This window comes from Budorcas taxicolor, chromosome 6 (assembly GCF_023091745.1).
Source record: "Budorcas taxicolor isolate Tak-1 chromosome 6, Takin1.1, whole genome shotgun sequence".
Classification (NCBI taxonomy): domain Eukaryota; kingdom Metazoa; phylum Chordata; class Mammalia; order Artiodactyla; family Bovidae; genus Budorcas; species Budorcas taxicolor.
The window spans coordinates 116,021,419-116,040,064 of NC_068915.1; the positions used below are offsets into that span (position 1 = coordinate 116,021,419).

The following is an 18,646-nucleotide window of genomic DNA, read 5'->3' on the forward strand; positions in this document are numbered from 1 at the left end:
GTTTCGGGGATGGACATGGGCTCCGCTGCCCAGCGCCCCTCCCGCAGTCGCCAGAACCTGTGCAGCCCCGGGTGGGGTGGGGGGGCAGCGTGCAATGCCAGCCAGAGGCCACGCCGGCCTTCCTGAGGTTTACGTCTCAGACTCAGTCACCGGGCAGTGCCAGGCCAGCCTGCTCACACCTGCCTCCCGGGGCACCCGTCCACTCCTCCTTCTCACATCTTGCCCTCAGGGACCCATGGAGGCCTGGGGCCTTTGGGCACAGCCCTGGGGTCTGGGCCGTGAGGGCAGAGGCCTGGAGGCTTGGCCTAGCAGGGCGTGCAAGGCGGCGTGTGCAAGGCAGCGTGTGCTAGGTGGTATGTGCAGAACAGCCAGGTGAGGGGAGCGGGCCGGGGCTGCGCATGGGGGTGGGGGGCAGTGGTGTTGGCTGAGTGATGGCAAGAGGGTGGCTGAGGGTGGCCAGGGGCATTCGGGGGGCAGCACGCCGAAGACACAGCCCCTCGGGCTGGCTTGGGCCGCTGCGCTGGGAGGGTGGGAAAGGGGGTCCCGGGCCCTGGGCCTTCCTCTGTCCGCGCTTCCTCTTCTTAACTGGAGTCTGCTTGGTGCCTGGTGTTGTGTAAGCCGCAGGTGCGCAGCGCAGGGCTCCCGAGCTCTACAGGGCGCGCTCCGTTTAGTCATCGCAGAGCATGGCTGTGTTCTCCGCACAATGCATCCTCACAGCGCGTTTCACGCGTGACCGTCTGCACCGCACCCCCAGCCCTGCGATCCCCTCCCCGCTGGTGGCCGCCAGTCTGTCCCCGCGTCTGTGCGCCCGCTCCTTGTTTTGCTGTCTTACCTCCTTTGTTTTCATCTTTTTAGTTTCCATATGTAAGTGGCATTTATCGTACGTAGCGTTGCACCTGTCAGTGAGAAGTATGTTGTCTTTGTCTGACTTAGTCCACTCAGCATGACCCTCCAGGTCCGTCCATGTTGTCGAAAACGGCAAGATCTCATTCCTTTTTTGTGGCTGAGTAATATTCCGCTGCACACCCAGACCACGCCCTCTTCACCCGCTCACCTGTCGACGGACACTTCAGTGACTTCCAGCTTGGCTGCCGTAGATACTGCTGGAGTGAACACTGGGGCACGTGTATTTTTTCTGGTTATTGCTTTCATGTCTTTGGATATTTACCCAGGAGCGGAACTGCTGGACCCTACGGTGGTCCTACTTTCAGGTTTGTGAGGACCTTCAAAGGGTGGAGAGAGCACGGACATGATGAGTGCGTGGCCTTTAAGCGCAGTGTCCGGTCCCCTCCCTGAGCCTCTCAGGTTCTCGCCGACTCTGCCCCTGAGCATTCTCGCTGACGCCTAGGCTGGGCCCCCAGCCCCCTGTGACTGCCCTCGTCCCACTGCGCCCTGTCTGATCAGGCACCCACTGAGCTGATTCTGTCATTAGGTACGTTTTTCACTCGCTCAGTCGTGTCCGACTCTTTGCGACTCCAGGGGCTGCAGGGGCCAGGCTTGCATTTTCCAGAATTGTGTATGAATGGGATTGTATATACTCCCGTCTGTTTGGGGCTGGCTTCAAGTCAGCCTCGATACCGTAAGACTCACCCCTGTGGTAGAACGTGTCAGTCACTCGCGGGCGTGTTTACCGTGTGGGCGGACCGCCGCCTGTTTGTCTCACGCACTGGACGTGTGGGTTGCTTCCACCTCTGGCTGTTACACATGAAGCCATCCTGAACGTATGTGCACAAGTCTTTGTGTGGACGGGAGCTTTCACGTCTCTTGGGACAGCTGGGCATAGAATGGCTGGTTCGTCTGGTCAGCGAATATTTAACTCTGAGAACCTGCCACCCTGTCTTCCAAAGGTGGGGCCGCTTTGCACCCCCACCGGCCGCGTGAGGTTCTAGTTGCTCTGTGCCACCGCCAGCACTTGGGTGGTGACTTTCTGAACTTCAGCCATCCCGGCAGGTGTGAGGTGGTAGGTCATTGTGGCCTGAATTTGCTCTTTCCTATGCCCACGTATTGAGTGTCTTTTCGGGTAGGTCTTCTTTAGTTAAGTGTCCAAATCTTTTGCTCAAATTTTAAAATCCAGTTGTCTTCAGACTGCAGTGTGAGAGTTCCTTCTGTTTCCTCGAAAATATATGTGTTTGACAAATATTGTCTCCAAGTCCGTGGCTTGACTTTTCATTTTCTTAACAGGATCTTTCGAAGAGTAAACTTTAGAATGTTGGTGAAACCCAGGGTATTTGTTTGTTTTATAGTTCACGCTCTCTGTGAACTATTTAATAAAGCGTTGTCAAACCCACGGTCACGGATTTCCTCTTTGGGGCCGATGGTTCTGTGAGTGATGAGTAAGGTCTGAGGACCGTTGCTCTGCACGTGGCTGTCCAGTTGCTCCAGCACTACTTGTTGACAAGATGCTTTTTTCTCCATCGCGTTTCTTCGGTGCTCTTTTCAAAAATCAATCGGCCATGTCTGTGTGGGTGTATTTCTGGACTCTCCGTTCTGGGGCGTCCCCAGGCATTGTAACAGCCCAGACCATCCCTCTCTCTACCGACACACCCGCGTGGGTGGGCCCTGACTGGGTGCTAAACACAGGATCCCCAAGGGCAGCATTTACAGGGAGGATGTAACCAGCTCAGGGGAAGGAGAGGCCGCCTTGTGACGCTGAGTCTGTGTCCTGGGGGAGGCGCACTGCAGCCATCCAAGGACGAAGGAACTCCTCCCTGTCCTGCTCCGGAGGGCCCCGTCCCGCCCCGACTTTGCCGCCTTCTCACCTGAGCCCCAGGTGGACGTGGGCTGACGTCTTGTCCCAGAGGCTCTGCCCTGCCTGCCTTTCAGATGGCCTAGCACTTAGAGTCTGCCCCGCCAGGGCTGGGCGAGTCTGGTCCCCTCTGGGGAGGTGGGGTGGGGACATGGGAGGGGCAGAGCAGGAGCCCAGGGCTGCTCAGCTTTTGCCACTGTTGGGGGTTCATGTGAAGAGCTTTAATTGTCCCCTGTTGCTGAAGGGAGTCTATTGTGTGTGTGTGTGTGTGTGTGTGTGTGTGTGTGTGTGTGGGGGGCAGTGTTTATGTATATATGTGTGTATGTATGCAGGTGTGTGCATTCGTGCTGGTGTTTGTATGTGTATTTGTGTGTGTGTGTATGTGTGTGGGGGCAGTGTGTGTCTGTGTGTGTAAGGAGCGGTGTGTGTGTGTGTGTTTATATGTGTGTGTGTATGTGTGTAGGGGCAGTGTATCTGTGTGTGTGTGGGTGTAGGGAGCGGTATGTGTGTGTGTGTGTTTATTATATGTGTGTGTATGTGTGTGTGGGCAGTGTGTGTGTCTGTGTGTGTAGGGGGCAGTGTGTGTGTCTGTGTGTCTGTGTGTAAAGGGAGCGGTGTGTGTGTGTGTTTATATGTGTGTGTGTATATGTGTGTGGGGGCAGTGTGTGTCTGTGTGTGTCTGTGTGTGTAGGGAGCGGTGTGTGTGTGTGTTTATTATATGTGTGTGTATGTATGTGTGGGCAGTGTGTGTGTCTGTGTGTGTAGGGGGCAGTGTGTGCATGTGTGTGTGTGTGTCTGTGTGTGTCTTTGTGTGGGAGTGTGTGTGGTTTTACCCTGACTTGAGAAGCTGCATCTGAGCTATTTCCCCACCGACCCCATCCTTGTTTTTTGGGTTTTTCTGAGCAGACTCCCAGTTGCTTCTCTTCTGCCATATGTCAGAACATCCTGTAAAAATGCATAAAAGCCAAACAGAGGCCCTTGCTGGGCTCCACTGCAGACAATTTTTACCCTCTGGTGAAACAGCATGTTGGTGAGAACAGGTGCTCTGTGAGGATGGCTATTTTTAAAGCACAGGGACAGCTTGTTGTCTGTGATCCGTGCCTCTAGTGACGAGCACCCTGTGAGTCAAGTGCCTCTAAGTTTTATTCGCATTATTTGCTAAGCCGAGCAGCAAGCACAGTTTAGAGGGAGACTCTGCCCGGGGCGCAGGGTGTGGGCGCCGGGAGTCCTCGAGCGGCCTGGAGGCCCGAGCCGGCCTCCCTCTGCCCATCCCCCCAGCACCCTAGATCAAACCTCCCCGGCTCTCCAGCTCCAAGTCGCCCCCCTTCCCTGCTTCCCTGTAGGAAGTGGGATCCAAAACCTCAGAGGTCTGACCAAGAAGAGCCAGACTCAGAATCTGTGTCGCGAAGGCTTTCCCGTGTCCTCAGCAAGACCCCTGTGCCCGCTTCAGTGGAGAGCAGGCCCCGTGTCCTCCCGTGGAAGCACCTGGAGCTCTGTGTGCCGCCCAGAAAGGTCGGAGGGACAGATTCCGGCCCTGCAGGGGCGCAGGCCGTCAGAGGGAGGCCCTCAGAGCTGCAGGCCGAGAGGGAGCAGGGACAGCCGCCAAGGAACACCTCGCCACCCTGAGCAGACAGCGGGATCACAGGGGAGCGCTCAGCAGGCCCTCCCGCCTCCCTGTGGCTCAGCCGCAGCCCTGGGCCCAGGCTGCCTCGGTCTGGCGGGTGCGTCCCCTGAAGAGACGGAAGGCTTGTGGGAAGGGTCCAGGACCTGGGCGGTGTCTGTTCTCTGAGGCACCGGGGGCGAGGGGCACGTGGGGAAACACACCGCCCCAGGCGTGACCCAGGGCACGTGACCCCGCCTGCAGCCTGGCAGCGCTGCGGGACCCAGGACGCCTCGGCGCATCCAGCAGGGCCCGGGTGAGCGGCGCTTGGGGAGTTCTGAGTGGACAGACTGCAGAGAGAAGCAGGGCTCACAGGGCCCCAGGGCTCGCGGGGACCCCTCTTCCCTGCCTGTGCCGAGGTGCATCTGGGCGTGGGGACGCTGCTTTCCCGTCCCATGGCTGCCGTGCCCACAAAGTAGGTGGCTGGGAATAGCAGGAATGTAGCCTTCCGTGGTTCGGGAGGCCCGAGTCTGGAAGTGAGGTGTCGGGAGGGCTGGTCCCTCCTGCAGGCTGTGAGAGGCAGTCTGGTCCTTGTCTCCGCCCGGTTCTGGGGCTGCAGGTGCCCCAGGGCCTGTAGACGCCTCACTGCCGTCTCCGCCTCTCTCCCCCATGGCCTCTCCTCGCTGTGTGTGTCCCCTCCCCTTGTAAGGACACTTGTCTCAGCAGGTGGGGCCATTCGGTCATCCTGGATGGCCTCAGTCCAAGGCCCTGACCTACCTTCCATCTGCTAAGGCCCCTTTTCTCAAAGTGTTAGTCACTCAGTTGTGTCTGTCGCTTTGCGACCCCATGAACTATACCCCCCAGGCTCCTCTGTCCATGGGATCCTCCAGGCAAGAAGACCGGACTGGGCGGCCACTCCCTTCTCCAGGACGTCTCCCCAACCCAGGGATCATAGGGGTCTCCGCAGGCAGGCGGATTCTTTACTGTTAGTCTACGCAGTCGTGTTCGACTCTTTGTGACCCCATGAACTGTAGCCACGCCCTGCCCTTGGTTCCTCTGTCCATGGGATTCTCCAGTCCAGAGTACTGGAGTGGGTAGCCATTTCCTTCTCCAGGGGGTCTTCCCAATCCAGGGATCGAACCCACGTCTCCTGCATTGCAGGCAGATTCTTTACCATCTAAACCGCCAGGAAGCCCCTCTGTAGAGCAAGTTGGATCCTAATCCTGATGGAACTGCCACGCTGCCCATCCACACCCGCCCGCAGCTTTGGTGGGGTCACGTGGCTGCTGCAGAGTGGACCCTTGTTCCCCTAAAGGAAGGCTCCATGTAGACCATGCGTTTGTTTACATGACTGTGAGAGAGCAGATGTGGTCAGTCTCGAGAGCGCCTCAGTCCCTCCACTCACGTGCAGACAGATGACGGGAGGAAAGAAGACTCACAGACAGACAGCAGCAGGCGGAGGGCGCTCCACGGTGTCGGTCACCAGGGGGACGCAAGTCCAAGCGAGACAGCGCTTCACACCCCCCAGGACAGCTAGAATCAGAAGCCAGACGGCAGCTCAGGGTGGCGAGGACGTGGAGAAATCGGACCCCCCACACTGCTGCTCCGTGATCAGCTTTACTGATGTGATGGACGTGAAGCTTGCGTCACGAGCTGTGATCGACACATGTCACGTTTGGGGGTACTGCACAAGGACGTGGCTCCCACACATCACAAAATGGTCATCACAGTCGGTTCAGTGAGCATCCATTTAAAGAGTCTCTTGATGAAAGTGAAAGAGGAGAGTGAAAAAGCTGGCCAAAATCGAAGATCATGGCATCCGGTCCCATCACTTCATGGCAAATAGATGGGGGAAAGTGGAAACAGTGGCAGACTTTATTTTCTTGTGTGCAAAGATCACTGCAGGTGGTGACTGCAGCCACAAAATTAAAAGGTGCTTGCTCCTTGGAAGAAAAGCTATGACCAGCCTAAACAGCACATTAAAAAGCAGAGACATCACTTTGATGACAAAGGTCCCTAAGCTGTGGTTTTTCCAGTAGTCATGTACAGATGTGAGAGTTCGACCATAAAGAAGACTGAGCGCCGAAGAACTGATGGTTTCCAGCTGTGGTGTCGGAGAAGACTTTTGAGAGTCCCTTGGACTGCAAGGAAATCAATCCAGTCCATCCCAAAGGAAATCAACCCTGAATATTCACTGGAAGGACTCATACTGAAGCTGAAGCTCCGATACTTTGGCCACCTGATGCAGAGAGTCAACTCACTGGAAAAGCCCCTGATTCTGGGAAGGATTGAGCACGGGAAGAGAAGGGGCCAACAGAGGATGAGATGGTTGGATGGCATCACTGACTCGATGGATATGAGTTTGAGCACATTCCGGAAGATGGTGAGGGACAGGGAAGCCTGGCGTGCTGCAGTCCATGGGGTCTCAGAGTCAGACACGGCTGAGAGACTGAGCAAGTGTCAAGTTTATCACGTTGTACACCACAGCCTTAGTGCTTTTTCCTTATGGTGAGAAGCTCGTGCCCTGCGAGCACCTTCCTCCAGTCCCCTCTCTGCCATCTGTATCTCTGACAACAGGCCTTGTGTTTTTTTCCTCGAGTATTGTTGTTTTAAAGCATATGCCCTGGAAGCCTTCTTTTAATGCACTTATTGGCTGTGCTGGGTCCTTAGTGGCGGCATGTGAACTCTTTGTTGTGGCAGCTGAGCTCTAGTCCCCTGACCGGGGATCAACCCTGAGCCCCCTGCATGGGCAGCACAGAGCTCAGCCCCCGGATCCCTAGGGAAGTCCCCCTCTGTCTGTTTGTGAAATACAACACTATTTCAGTTCCCATTACACAACACGGTGATCTGACATTTCAAAAGGGTCACCAGGATGAGTCTAGTTGCTGGGGCGGGGCGAGGTGGGGTGAGGCGGGTAGACATGGGCGGGTGTGTCCCCGTAATAAAGACATGACACCGTCACTGTTCCCCGCGTGGGTTAATCTTCTGCTGAAACTTGTCCCTCCCAGTTGCCCTTGCTTTCTCTCTCCTCTCCTCGCCCCCCTTCCCTCTGGAAACCACCCGTTTTCTGTATCTATAACTGTTTCTGTTCTGTTCTGTTTGTTCACTTGTTTTGTTTTTTAGATTCCACATTTAATGAAATCTTGCAGTATTTGCCTCTTCTCTGTCTGACTTAACCTCACGAAGCATAATACCCTCTGCTGCTGCTGCTGAGTCGCTTCAGTCGTGTCCAACTCTGTGCAACCCCACAGACGGCAGCCCACCAGGCTCCGCCGTCCCTGGGATTCTCCAGGCAAGAACACTGGAGTGGGTTGCCATTTCCTTCTCCAGTGCGTGAAAGTGAAGTCGCTCAGTCATGTCCGCCTCTTCACGACCCCATGGACTGCAGCCCCCCAGGCTCCCTGTCTCTGGGATTCTCCAGGCGAGAGCACTGGAGTGGGGTGCCGTTTCCTTCTCCAGTGCATGAAAGTGAAAAGCGAAAGTGAAGTCGCTCAGTCGTGTCCGACCCTCAGCGACCCCATGGACTGCAGCCCCCCAGGCTCCCCGTCCCTGGGATTCTCCAGGCGAGAGCAGGGGAGGGGGTGCCACTGCCTTCTCCAGTAATGCCCTCCAGGCCCGTCCATATTGCCACGATGGCGAGATTCCATTCTTCTGGGGGCCGAGGGCGGCTCTGTTGTGCACACCTGCAGCGTCTTCACCGCTCGTCTGTGGATGGGCACTTAGGCGGGCTCCATATCTTGGCTGTTGCAAACAGTGCTGTGATGGACACGGAGGCGCAGATACCTCTTCAGTGTTTCCATCGTCTTCAGATCAATTCCCGGGCGTGGGATCACTGCATCAGGCAGCTTCATGTTCTGAGGAACCTCCGCGCTGTTCTCTGTCATGTCTGCACCGATTTTCGTTTCCATGGAAGCGCATGAGGGTTCCCTCTTCTCCACACCCTTGCCAGCGCTTGTCACATGTACCCTTTCCGACAGCCATTCTGACAGCTGCGAGGTGGTGGCTCGCTGACGCCATGATTTGCGTGTCCCTCATAGTTCCTGATCTCAGCATCTTTCCGTGTGCCTGTTGGCCGCCTGCATCTCCTTTATGGAAAAATGTCTGTTCGGATCCTCGGCCCATTTCTCAGCTGTTTTTTGATGTCGAGTTGTATGAGTCCTTGGTATATTTTGGATACTCTCTCCTTATCAGATTATCACTTGCAAATATCTTCCCTCATTCAGTGAGTGGCCTTTTCATTTTGTCGATAATTTTCTTCATTGTTCAGATGCATTTTAGCTTGATGCTGTCTCATCTGTTTATACTTACGTTTCTTTCCCTTGCCTGAGGAGACAAATCAAAATATTTCCATAAACATATATATATATATTATAAGACCGATGTCAAAGAGCATCTGCCAATGTTTTCTTTTAGAAGTCTCACGGGTTCAGGTCTTGCATTTAAGTCTTTAGTCCACTTTGAATCTATCTCTGTAGGTGGTAAGAGAGCGCGGTGCGGTTCTGTGGAATCTGTCTCTGTGGGGCGGTTCTTTGGACTCTGTCGCTATAGGCGGTATGAGAGCGCGGGGTGGTTCTTCTGCACGCGGCTATCGAGTTATCCCAGCGCCATTTACTGAAGAGGCTGTCTTGCCTCCCTTATCATAGATTAATTGCCCGTTTAAGTATGGGTTCATTCCTGGGTTCTCTGGTATGTTCCATTGATCTGTGTGTCTGTGTTGTGCCAGGACAATGCTGTTTTGACTAGTGTAACTGTGCCGTATAGTTTGAAATTAGGGTGCATGACAGCTCTAATTTTTTTTTCTTTCTCAAGATGGTTTTGTTATTCAGGGTCTTTGTGTTTCTATACAAATTTTAGAGTCATTTGTTGTAGTTCTGTGAAAAGTACGGTTGATACTTTGATGGGGATTGTATTGAATCTGTAGCTTGCCTCGGGTAGTCTGGTCATTTTTACTATATGGATTCTTCCAGTCTATGAGCATGGCATTTTCCATCTGTTTGTGTTATCTTCAGTTTCTTTCCCTAGTGTCATAGGTTTCTGAGTACAGATCTTTTACCTCCTTGCTTAAATTTATTCTTTTTGATGAGATTGTAAATGGGAGTTGCTTTCTTAGTTTCTTTCTGGCAGTTCCTTGTTAGTGTGTAGCAACGCAATAGGCTTCTGTATGTTAACTCTATATGGCAACCTTGTTCTTACATCTTTGTTAAATGGTGCAGCCAAATAATCAGATTTTCAAAAAGTCTAACATAGTTACTGTATGACTGGCACTGTATGGAATTCCACTTTTGTTTATTCCCCAAAGAGCTGAAAACATATCCACATAAAAACCTGTTTGTAGCAGCATTCTTCATAATGGCCAAGGCAGAAACAAACCAGACGCCCATCACCTGACGAATGGATTAACAAAATGTGGTCCATCCACGTGGTGGAATATTATTCAGCCTGAAAGGACTTCCCTGGTGGCTCAGACGGTAAAGCGTCTGTCTACAGTGCAAGAGACCCGGGTTCAATCCCTGGGTTGGGAAGATCCCCTGGAGAAGGAAATGGCAATCCACTCCAGTATATTGCCTGGAAAATCCCATGGACAGAGGAGCCTGGAAGGCTACAGTCCATGGGGTCGCAAAGAGTTGGACACGACTGAGCGACTTCACTTTTAAACGGGAACGAAGTGCTGACACGTGCTGCCTCATAGAGGAACCTCGCAGCCATGCGGAGCGACAGAAGCCAGGCGTAAAAGATCAGAGCTTGCACGGTTGCCGTTAGTTAAATGCCCAGGACAGGCACCTCCATAGCCATGGTGGGTTAGGAGGGACTGCTAGGAATGGGGGTGAGGCTTCTCTGGGGGTGATGAAAAGATTCTAACTTTAGTTACTGGTGACGGTGGCTGCTCTGTGAAGATACTAAACCCTGGCATTGCATACTTTGATCAGGTGGATGTTATGGGAGGTGAGTCATGTCTCAGTAAAACTGTTTCTAGAAGCCCAAATCATCTTCTCTGGAGAAGGGGTGGCAGGGCTTGTCCCCCACCCTGCTGGAGCTGCCTGTCCACAGACCCTCCCGGAGCAGCGTCACCCGAGCCGCCCGGGTGAGGCGTGGTCAGAGGGTCTGTGCCAGGACACAGCAGCCACCCTGGGTTCCCAGGTCCTGTGTCCTTCAGGGGGTGGTCCGGAGCAGTGCGCTCCCCCGGCCCTGGTTCACCAGGGGCCGCGTCAGTGCTGGCTTCCACTGACGTCCTCTCTCTTAGGTGCTCCATGGAGCCCTCTCCGGGGATTCCATGTTCCTCCCCAACCAGCGTGTTCCTGGGACCCAGGCAGGAAGGGCCTCTCCCAGTCCACTTCACCCCAGCCCGGTGGGGGGACGTGCCCAGGACAGGGGGACGTGCCCGGGGAGGGCTCCGGCCTGGCCCGGCAATCCTGAGATCAGGGTAACCACCTGCAGTAATCCATATGGCCCAGAACCCGGGATCCCTGTTCCGGACTTCTGATTGCTCCTCTGATTAAACAAATAGGTTCAATTCACTTGCATTATAATTAAGTCATCTCAAGTCCTTTTTGAAGGAGAGAAATAATTCGTAATAAGCAGTTTAAATTCCCATTTCCCACGAGTGGATTTCCATCCGTCCTAGAAGCTGAGAAGACCGCAGCCTCTCCGCGGCTGTTTCCCGGGTTGCTGTCAACCAGGTAGGGCTTTTCCTGGCAGTAGGGCGCGGCCCCGTGTCACCCTGAAGGCCCGAGGCTTCTGGGACAGTGTCCCCTGGCTGTCAGAAGAGAGTGAACAGACTTGATTGGCATGCTAACAAGTTCACTAGGTAATAAGTCTTAAAAATAAAATGCTTTTTAAAGAATCTGAAACATATTGACATTCAAAGACGAGCTCTCCTGCACTTTGAAAGCCCGGCTGTCAGATGCCGTTTGTACGCATTGGTGCCACGGGGACCCCCCTCTGCCCTGCAGGGCGGTTGCCACCCCGGGCTCCTTTCTTCTGCAGTTACAGAAGAGCTTCTTTATGGCCCACTGCAGCGGCTGCGGTTAAATTTCCTGCAACTAGTGCTCTCGGCCTGTCGTCTGTATGAATATACAACGCCCGATTGGGAGTTTTATCTGAGAACGCATTCTCCTTCTGAAAACCGTCCTCGAGACGCTCAGCCATCTCCAGGCCTTGTGTCTGCACGTGCCACAGCCAAGGCCCGGGTGGGCTCCTGGGGTGTCGGCAGGGCCCCGAGCCCAGCTGTCCCCCGGAAGGAGGGTGTCCAGCCCGACGGGGCCACCTCATTCTGGTGGGACCAGACCAGCTTCCTCCAGGGAGGGGCCTGCTTCTCTGGAGCCGGTTCTCCTGTGGGGGGGGGTCGGCATTATCCAGGGGCCCTCACTGTGCCACATGGGCAGGGACCCTCCACGGGGGTTCTCCTGAGGCGGGCTGCCCTCCAGAGTGACCCACGGCTCGAACTGCCCCTCCGAGCCGGCTGCGGCTTTCGGCCGGGGGTAACACTGCCTGGAGAGACAGCAGGGGCGGGGAAGCGACTCACTGGGTGTCTAAACTGGTCCGGGAACGGAAAGCTTTCAGGGCACATGTTCAGCAGACTGTCTAGTGGCCGCAGAGGCCTGGCCTTGCCGCAGGGCCATCGGAGGTCGGCTCTGCGGAGGAAGGTTCTCTTGTTCAGGCGCTCGGTCGTGTCCCACTCTGTGACCCCGTGGACTGCAGCAGGCCGGGCTGTAGAGGCGGTGACCTGACCCCAGGCACGGGTCCCAAGAGTGAGCAGGCGCTGGAGGCCCAGCCGCAAGGCCCTGGTGGAGGAGCCTGGATGGGAAGGCTGGCAGCTGGCTGCAGGTGCGTGCAGGGACGCCAGCAAAGGCAAGGGAACGGCAGCAGCGCGCGCCCGTCTGGGGCTCCTGGTCCACTGATGGCGGTGGGTGATGCAGCTGGGGCCCTGACGCGCTGCTGTGGACCAGGCCAGCCTTGAGCAGTGGGGTCACGGCTGCCCGGCACCCCCAGGCCCTGGGGACGGAAGGATGTGGTGGAGACCTGCGGAGGGCCTGGCTCAGTGTTTGTTTGGAGGCAGTGAAGGGTTTCCGGTTGGTGGCCCGTGGTCAGTGGCTTTCCCTGACAGTCTCGTGTGGCCTGGGCAGCTTCCCCTGAGCCCAGGGCCCGAGGGCCAGTGGGCTGTGGGAGGCCCTGCTCGGGGAGCAGCTAGACTCTGTGTTCATGACCTGAGGCTCTTCTCCGCTTTCTCGGCTATGCTCTTGTGTTCAGGCTTGGCAGAGCGGGGTATAAGGCTTTGCTGGAGGGCTTGTCCAGGAGAGGCCCAGGCCTGGGCTGGCCCCACCAACTCTCACCCCTGAGCTGCCTGCCGCCTGTCCAGCTGCAACCCACCTGGGGAGCCACCGAGATCTGGAAGGCTCTCCTCTGCCCAGCGTGAGGGTGGTGGGGGTCGTGTGGAGTGTGGTCTTAGGAATAAGGGTTTGGAGCTCAGCTCCTGTCCTGGGGCAGCTGCTGGGGGGCGGGGGCTGGCTGCTCTCCATCGCCGGGCTTGTGCTTGGGGTGCGAGGGGGCTGGTCTTTTCCGACCTGGCCACGCTGCTGTCCTGCCATCTGTCCTGCCCACCTGTCCTGCCATCTGCCTCCCCTTCTTCTCCCCTTCCTGGAGCTTGGCTGAGACCGTGCTGCTGTGCTGCAGTGACCAGGCATCCTTCTAAGGTTTTCCCGCTGCAGCATCTGCTTCCTACTTGGGAAGCAAGGGTCACGGATCCGGTCCTGGTTCCTCTTTCCCACACGGACCCCCGAGTGTCCTTAGAGTGAGACCTGGGCTGACCGCCGGCTCTGCTGGGCCCACTGAGGTGACCCTGGCCGTTAGTTTGCTTCATCTGGGTTAGTATCGGGCCACCTCACAGAGGGTCTGTTGGCACCTACTGGGACACAGCCGGCGGTCTGCCCGGGTCTGGGGGTGCTCACGGTTCAGGCCACGTTCTGCCCCGGCCCAGCTGGCCAGCCTCACGAAGTGTGGGTCCCTCCAGCATCATCCCATGCCTGGCTCAGACAGGCACTTGAGGGCAGGGCCTCAGCTCACACACACCCCGGTGTCCACGCCCGCATCCCACATCCCCAGCCTGCATCACAGAACAGCTGTTTGAGTGACGGATCATCCCATCGGCTTCACAGAATCGGTTCTGAACTGTCAACCTTGGCGCTTCAGACTCGCTCAGTCACTGCTGTGGTTCTGTGTGTTTTCTCTTGCCTTCTCGGAGGCTGCTGATTCACTACTCATCTAACCGCCTAAGTGCTATCTTCGTGAATTTTATTTTTGTCCTGTAACAGTGAAAGCTGTCACTGCTATGAATTTATTTTGAGAAAATATTGACATCGTGTGCCAAAAAGACATCCTTATTGGGCTCTATTTTATCCTCTCATGGTTTTAATTTCAAGGTAGGGTGAGTACTTCTTCCTGTCCGTATCAACTGATTCTCTTTGCCGTGGACACTTTACTCAGGGACATTTGAAAGTGTCATTTAAAATTTAATGGTAAATGTTGTTGAATGAGGCCGGCTGACCCAGGTCGGAGAGAGCAGAATGTCTGTCCTCTTCTGCGCTCTGCTTCCCTGCAGTCCACAGTCCTGCCTCCAAGCTGGCCTGAGGGTGACCCTGCCCTGCTGGACCGATTTAGGTCTGAGTGATGAGCCAGGCTAGAGATTGCTGTGTTCGCTTTGTTCTCTGCATACTTAGAAATGAAAATATGGCACCAAAATGTTCTTTTGGATCCTGTTGATTAGCACAAATTGAATCGTTGAAGTTGTGTTCATTCATTTCCTGGACCCCTGCCCGGAAGTTTTGTCTCCTGGTGGCATCGGCAAGATTCTCCCACCGCACCTTGGCAACCCGAGCCCCCCGGGAACTCTTTCCATCTTTTCAATTCTGGCTGCGTGTTGTGGCCTGTGGGATCTCAGTTCCCTGACCAGGGGTCAAACACGTGCCCCTGCGCTGGAAGCACGGAGTCCTAACCAGTGGGGTGCCGGGGACGTCCATGGAGGGGAATTTTGATTCTTTGCTGGAAATCATCCCTTCTGAGGGGACCGGAAAGCTATCTTGGAATATAACTAAAATTTTAAAATCACACAGGCCTTCTGTGTTTCAACAAAATAATTGCTAGCTTAAAAAATATTTTTTTTCTGACTTCTCTGATTTCTTCAGTGCGCGCACGTGTGCACACGTGTTGTGCACACCTCTCTATTTTTGGTGATGGTCAACACACTTGTAGCTCTGGTCTCAAGGTCTTTGCTGTACTGGAAGCAAAGCGTGGTGAGCGCAAAGGGCTCGTCTCGGTGCTTCCACTCCCAGGCGACAGGGTCTGCTCCGCCCAGGCCGTGTTCCCAGGGAGAGGGGAGGCCGGCTTCGGAGGATGTTTGTTGCTCATGGTCATGGAGGTGTTTGGCCCACCCAAGTCTTGGGGGCTGCTGGTTGGGGTCCCCAGTACCGTGTTGCCGTTTTCTTCCCTGTCTTTCCCTGGGCGGGCGGCCCTCCCCAGCTCCCTCCTGTCTTCTCCCTTATGTGGGTGCCTGCCACGCCCTGAAGGTGCTAGGTTAAACCCTGGCTGGGGGTCAGAGGACAAGCGTGTCCCTCCCTGCCCCCAGCTTCTGAAACCAGGAGGAGGCCCCGGGGTAGGAAGTGGGTCCAGATGGGCTGTAATGGACGGATGTGGGCCTGGGGGGCTTGAGACCAGGGTGGTGGGGAGCGTGTGTGAGGGTGCCGTCCGGGCAGATGCCCGCCTTCCAGCCCCTCTCCTTCCGGTCAGCACAACAGGAAGGGGGCAGAAATGCACTGCCAGCTGCTGACCCCACCCCAGTTCCCCTCTCATCACAGAGGGGTCCCTGGTGGGCATCCTGGGGAGTCAGCTGAGCCCACGGAGGCGACCAGGGAGTCAGGGACGCTGGGGGCCCGCAGGGTGGGGTCTGGCCTGCCCTGGTCAAGGCGTGTCCCCTGTTCTGCATTCTCAGCAGTGGGTGCTCAGGCACCTTTGCTGGGTAGGGGGTGGGGGTGAATCCCCGATCTCCTGTGAAAAGTATCTGGGGGGGCCTCTCCCTGGTCCTGATAACCAAGACCCCTGCTCGGAGGAAGATCCACCCGGGAATGGGCCACACTGGGGGAGGGGCGAAACTCAGGCTCCATCAGCCAAGCAGAGAACTGAGAAATCACAAAAACAAGTTACCCTGTGTTCAGCAGACTGCAGGGCATAGTCACGGGTAGGCTGATTCCCAGGCGGAAGAAGGAGGGAGCAGGGGCTGACCTGCTGTCCGGCCTTTGCTCCTGTCTCTCTGTGATCACGGAGGGCCCTCTGGGCTGCCCCAGAGCTGGCTAGGACCCCTTCCGTGAACATGTCCTCACCCTGCACTCAGATCAAGGGGACATGCCCTCGGCCCCTGGGCCAGAGGGAGACCACGTGGAGGCCTGCGGTGGCTGGGAGCGTGTGGGCAGGACACGCGGTGGGTGCCGGGCTGGAGCCAGGGGCGGGCAGGGGACCAGGTGGCCCACAGGCCGGACAGAGGCACATCGAGACCAGGGTCGGAAGGGCCCCCTGGGGTTCCGTGGGAACTGAGCCTCTGAGAGGAGGGTGTCCCCCCCAGAGGCCCGCTCCTCCTGGCGTCGTGGAAGCCGGGCTGTGGGCTGGGGGTGCTGGGGGCGCTGGCGGGGCTGGGCAGTGGAGCTGGCCCTCCGTTCAGCCGCTGCCTTCATGGCCTCGGCTTAGTGTCCAGAGTAAAGCTCCTTCCTAAGTGAGCCCACTGTCCTCGGCCCCCAGCACTCCCCAGCCCCTTGTCTGTGATCACCAACCCCCCCATGCACACAGGGACGCAGGGGCCCGTCAGGTGAGGGGGCCACACCCGGGTGTCTGCTCACTCCGCTCTCCCCACAGCGGTCGGACCCGCAGCTGCTGGCACAGTTCTACCATGCGGACGAGGAGCTGAGCCAGGTGGCCGCCGAGCTGGACAGCCTGGACGGGCGGAAGGACCCCCAGCGCTGCACGCTGCTCGTCAGCCAGTTCCGCTCCTGCCAGGTGAGGGGCGGGGACAGCGGAGGGGGCGGGCAGAGCTGCTGAGGAGGGCCGGGCTCACGGGCCCCCTCCAGGGGAATGGGGGGGACGGAGGGCCCTCGGGGGGCTGCCCCAGAGCTGGCGGGTGGCGACTTCCCCACTGCAGGGTCCAGACTGACGGACGGTCCAGGCCGCCCTGCTGGGAATTCCTACGGCTCAGCAAGCGCGGCTTCACCAGCCTGACAACTTCCATTCCAGAGTTCCAGAGCCTGCTCAGCCCGCCAGTCCACGCCTCTCCACTTGGGGAGGTGGGGGCTTGCGCGTGCGTCCCAGATCACAGGCGGGTAGGGTCCCCGAAGGGTTTCAAGCGTCACGGTTCTTATAGCAGGAGCACACCCTCCTCTGTCATCTCTCAGGAGGGGCCAGGGCCCAGGGGCACGGGGGTCTCCCACCTGGCTGGCCTCTGGACAGCCTGCTTCCCCAGCAGGGGATGGCCACAGTCCTTGCAGCTCGCTGAACCCTGCAGGGCAGGAGCCGCTCTCTGCCCCTCCCCACCTGGCCTGGCTCTCCTGGCAGGGGGGGACTTGCTTCCTGGGACTCTTGGATCCCAAGCCCCGCCGGGCCTGCTCACTGCATGTTACACAGACGGACCAAGTAGGTGAAACTCAGCTGGCGCCTCGCAGAGCCTCGGCAGGAAAAGCAGAGAGGGAGGTCCGCCCTGGGACTGGATGCACGCGAAGCAGCTCAGAAAAGGTGGAAGAAAGTCATAAAAGTCGGCTGAAGTACCTCACAGTCACACGGCAACACCAGAACCTTCCACGTCTCACACTCCCTGAGGACCTCCGGGTCGGGGTCCCCAAGGCCACCCCGGGTTCCAGCAGGAGGACGCGTGGACCGGGCACATTGGTCCTCTCGGCTCCGATCCATCACAGCCAGAAGCTGTGAAGCAGAACCAGCGACGGGAAAAGGTCCAGTGGGGGAGGCGGTGGGGTCCAGGGGAGACAGGCCCCAGCTTCCAGAACCCCATCCCGAGGACACACATGGACCCACAGAGACACGTGTCCCCAGGGAAGCTTGTCACAGACTCAGAGCCGGGGTTGTTATTGGGGGCCAGCCCTGCAGGCCCCTCTGCTGGGCAGACACTCAGTCCAGCCCCAGGGGGGAGGGTGTGAGCACAGACAGAGCACGGAGGCACAGGGAGCCCCATCCGTGGGGGTGTTGGGGGCCCTCCCGCCACCCCAGCTCCTGGATGCCAGCCCACACATGGGCCTCTCGGAGGACGGCAGTCAGGCCCGCTGGGAGGACCCCTCTCTGCACAACCGCATGGCCCCAAGTGTGGCTGAGGCCCCCCGGGCCCTGGTTTAGTACTCAGCTGCCCACTGAGGAAACAGGACTTAGAAGAGCCGCCAAAGCGAGCCTCCCTGTGCGAGCCGCCCCTTCACAGAGGCCCGGCAGTGTCACATGTGGCTGGCCCGTTACTGCGGCGCCTCTCGTTGTCGGGGGCTCCCGCGGCAGTGAACTCCTATGAAGCTCAGCTGGTCACAGGGGGAAGTGATTTTCATCTCTAACGCCTCCTGAGACAGGCATTTTGCCCTTTTTAGTTTTCACTGAGGTCTCACGTTCTGTTTGTCACCATGCCACTGGTTCATTCCCTCCATCGTTCCGTGGCGCTTCCCCGCAAAGGTGCCCCTCTGCAGAAGGCAGATGATGGCACGGTGGGGGGGGACGGGGTGGGCGTCTGCAGTCAGGGAGGAGTTTGGACAGAGGCCGCGCACCGGGAGGTGCCGTGAGTGACCACAACACACGTGAGATAAAACGTGCCGGCCTGGCGGAGGGGCTGGTGGCAGCACGCCCTGCCAGGCCCCCACGTGGCCTTGATTCAGAGCCCTGTCACCCTGGGGGGGGTCTCCCAGCTCCAGATTTAGCTGGTTCCCATCCAGGTGGCTTGGTGGTGAGGAATCCATCTGCCAGTGAGGAGATGTGGGTTTGATCCCTGGGTCGGGCAGATCCCCTGCAGGAGGGAACGGCAGCCCACTGCAGTCTTCTTGCCAGGAGAATCCTACGGACAGAGGAGCCTGGCAGGCTGCAGTCCAGGGGGTCGCGGACTAGGACCCTGAGCAGGCACGCGCTTGCTCTTCCCGCTGGCTTCTTCCCCGCCCCTGATGTTCCCAGCATCCGTGCGTCAGTTCCCGGAGCACATGGACGCCCCCGGACGTGCCCAGAGGTCACGGCTTTCTCAGCTGCGGGCAGGGGCTCGGCCCCTTGCCTGGGGCGCCTCAGGCTTCCCA

At 57.5% G+C, this 18,646-nt stretch overlaps 1 protein-coding gene across 1 annotated transcript in view; it reads left to right on the plus strand.

Moving 5' to 3' along the window:
* Positions 1-2,453: 2,453 nt before the first annotated feature.
* Positions 2,454-18,646, plus strand: part of ZFYVE28 (zinc finger FYVE-type containing 28) — a 63,633-nt gene continuing 47,440 nt past the window's right edge. Inside the window, exons 1-2 of the mRNA XM_052641793.1 lie at positions 2,454-2,552; positions 16,242-16,382. Coding sequence (XP_052497753.1) covers positions 2,454-2,552; positions 16,242-16,382 — 240 coding nt within the window. The remainder of the gene's footprint in view (positions 2,553-16,241; positions 16,383-18,646) is intronic.